Genomic DNA, 2,144 nt, shown 5'->3' with positions numbered 1-2,144 from the left:
TTAATGAAAATATAACAAAAATTGAAGGTTGCTCCTGGTGGTCTATTTTTCTGTTAAATTAAAACGTGAGTATTAATTTTATTCGAACAAGCTTCGGCGAAATCCAAGGAATAATTATTTCTTAACGGGGATATAAAAATCCACGTTACAACTCCCCCGGACCTAGCCGAAGCTTACCCCGTTCAAATTCTTCCGCGAGGCTCGTCCCTCACCAGTGCATCAGTTCAATTTTATCATCTTTAAATCAACATTTCTCTCTCTATTATTCTTGCCCGGTTTATACTTAATTGCCAACTCTGTCTGTCTTTAATTCTTGGAGTAACAACCTGAATTGTTCCATCCACTTACCTATTTTTGTCATTCTTTGTGGGATCACGTCTCTTAAACTAATTATCTTAGGAGAAACTCTACTATGAAATCTTATCTTTTCACTCCGCGAAACTTTCTGATTGTAAAGAGGAATTCAGGTGTCAGGTAAACTTTGACTTAAGTATAAGGGGTCATGTTAATAAGTAAGAGACTGAAATGTTCAATAATACTGGGGGGATTGGCACCTCTCTTTATTTCAAAATATAAACTATAGGCTATCTAAAGCCACACCCCAACAAAATATATAAATTCCCTTTTTTTTCTTGTAAAAATACAAAAATATATTGATAATAATCAAAAAAAAATATACCCTACTCTTTGTTTTAAATTCAACTTAGAGAATTATTATATTTTTTTTTCTTTTATCTAGTGGCATCTGTTACCACCAGTCTTTACCTCCATCTGACTCAGAATCTTCTTCCATTTGCCTGGTTATTTTTGTGGCTATTTCTGGCTCCTGAAGAGTCACTTCCCTGGGAGCTTCTATTTCTTCCTCCGCGATTTTCAACTCCCATTCTGCGCGTCTTAAGGCTTCTTCGGCTTCCCTCTTTCTGTCTCTTGCCGATTCTGCTATGCGGATCTTTTCTTCTCGTTCATGGCGTTTCTTTTCCGCTTCTCGCAGTTCCTTTTCGTGCTGTTCTCGCGCTCGTCTCTCGGTCTCTATTTTCCAGCGCCTTTCTGCTGCTTCCGCCAGAAGGCTTCTTTGGCTCAAACTTGGGGATGGTTTACCTTCTGGTGGGCTCATTGATTTAAAAGAGGCATTGTCCGAGTTGTCTTCTTCAATTTTGACCGCTTGTCTTTTTTTCTCCTCCGCCTCTAACCTCATCCGACGTCCCTCTTCTTTGCCTGCTAACTGGGCCTCTAGACTCATGATCTGCCGTCGATACTGCCTTCTCAAGAAGTCCTCTTTCGCAGTTCTTGGAGAGGGGCCATCTTCTGCTCCATGTCTGGCGTTCCAATCCCGAATGTCCTTTGGAGGTCTTCCCGCCTTCGGTTTATTTATTGGATTTGATTTGTTTAGTACCAAATCCTCTGGTCTTTCATCAATTGGCGTTCTTGTTCCGTCTGGATGACACTCCACTAAACGGATTGGTTTTCTTACTCTTTCTGGCTCCCGTTTTGTATCATTTGGTAGATACCTTGTCCAAGATCGTTGTCCCGACTGTGCCGTCTTGGGTCTGGCTCCGCTATAATCAGCTGGTACCATTCGCTGTTCTTGGTATTGGTTTGAAGTGCCAGCTGGTCTGTCCTCTCTTCTTCCTTCTGGAATTTGATGTCTTTCCGGCGGTGTTGCGCTGTCTCTGCCTCCGCCGGATTCTCTAACCCTCATTCCTTGAATATCAACAAGCAACTGGTCGACCTCCTCTATCATTCGCCTTCGATTTTGTACTCTTTGTTGGAAGTACTCTTGTTCCGCTGTGGATAGAAATTACTGACGCTAACAAAAATGTAATTTGAATGTCTTTCATGCTAATTGATACAAGTAAAAGAAGCTGAGAAAGCATATCAAGCAAGGAGTTGTTTTCGGTTTTAAGGATTAGGTATTTTCCCCCTCCCTAGATTCGGGTTCTCGGTATGGAATTAGGAGTTTAATCGGGAATCTACCTATCAATTGTCCATTGACATTACCTAATTCATAAACCGAGGGTCCTACTACGCGAGTGATCACGAACGGTCCTTGATTTTTCCCCCCAAAGCATCTAGTGATCCCCTTCTTTGTGGAGGATGTAATCTGACCCTTTTTCATGACTTTGTCTCCTACTTTAAAGACGGCG

The 2,144-nt window shown here is 41.6% G+C and overlaps 1 protein-coding gene across 1 annotated transcript; it reads right to left on the bottom strand.

The window, feature by feature from the left end:
- Window positions 1–748: 748 nt before the first annotated feature.
- Window positions 749–1,741, bottom strand: LOC127284308 (uncharacterized). The gene has a single exon (XM_051309697.1). The coding sequence runs from the start codon at window positions 1,739–1,741 to the stop codon at window positions 749–751; it is 993 nt and encodes a 330-aa protein (XP_051165654.1).
- Window positions 1,742–2,144: the final 403 nt, after the last annotated feature.

The sequence above is a fragment of the Leptopilina boulardi genome, unplaced genomic scaffold (assembly GCF_019393585.1).
Source record: "Leptopilina boulardi isolate dan_hultmark-lab unplaced genomic scaffold, ZJU_Lbou_2.1 LbouV2_322, whole genome shotgun sequence".
Classification (NCBI taxonomy): Eukaryota; Metazoa; Arthropoda; class Insecta; order Hymenoptera; family Figitidae; genus Leptopilina; species Leptopilina boulardi.
Note: the sequence above shows the minus strand (reverse complement) of the source record. Positions and strands in the feature narration are given on the sequence as shown.

Bases quoted from the DNA above. Each gene is read 5' to 3' on its own strand.
- LOC127284308 (XM_051309697.1), bottom strand. From the start codon at position 1,741: ATGATAGAGGAGGTCGACCAGTTGCTTGTTGATATTCAAGGAATGAGG.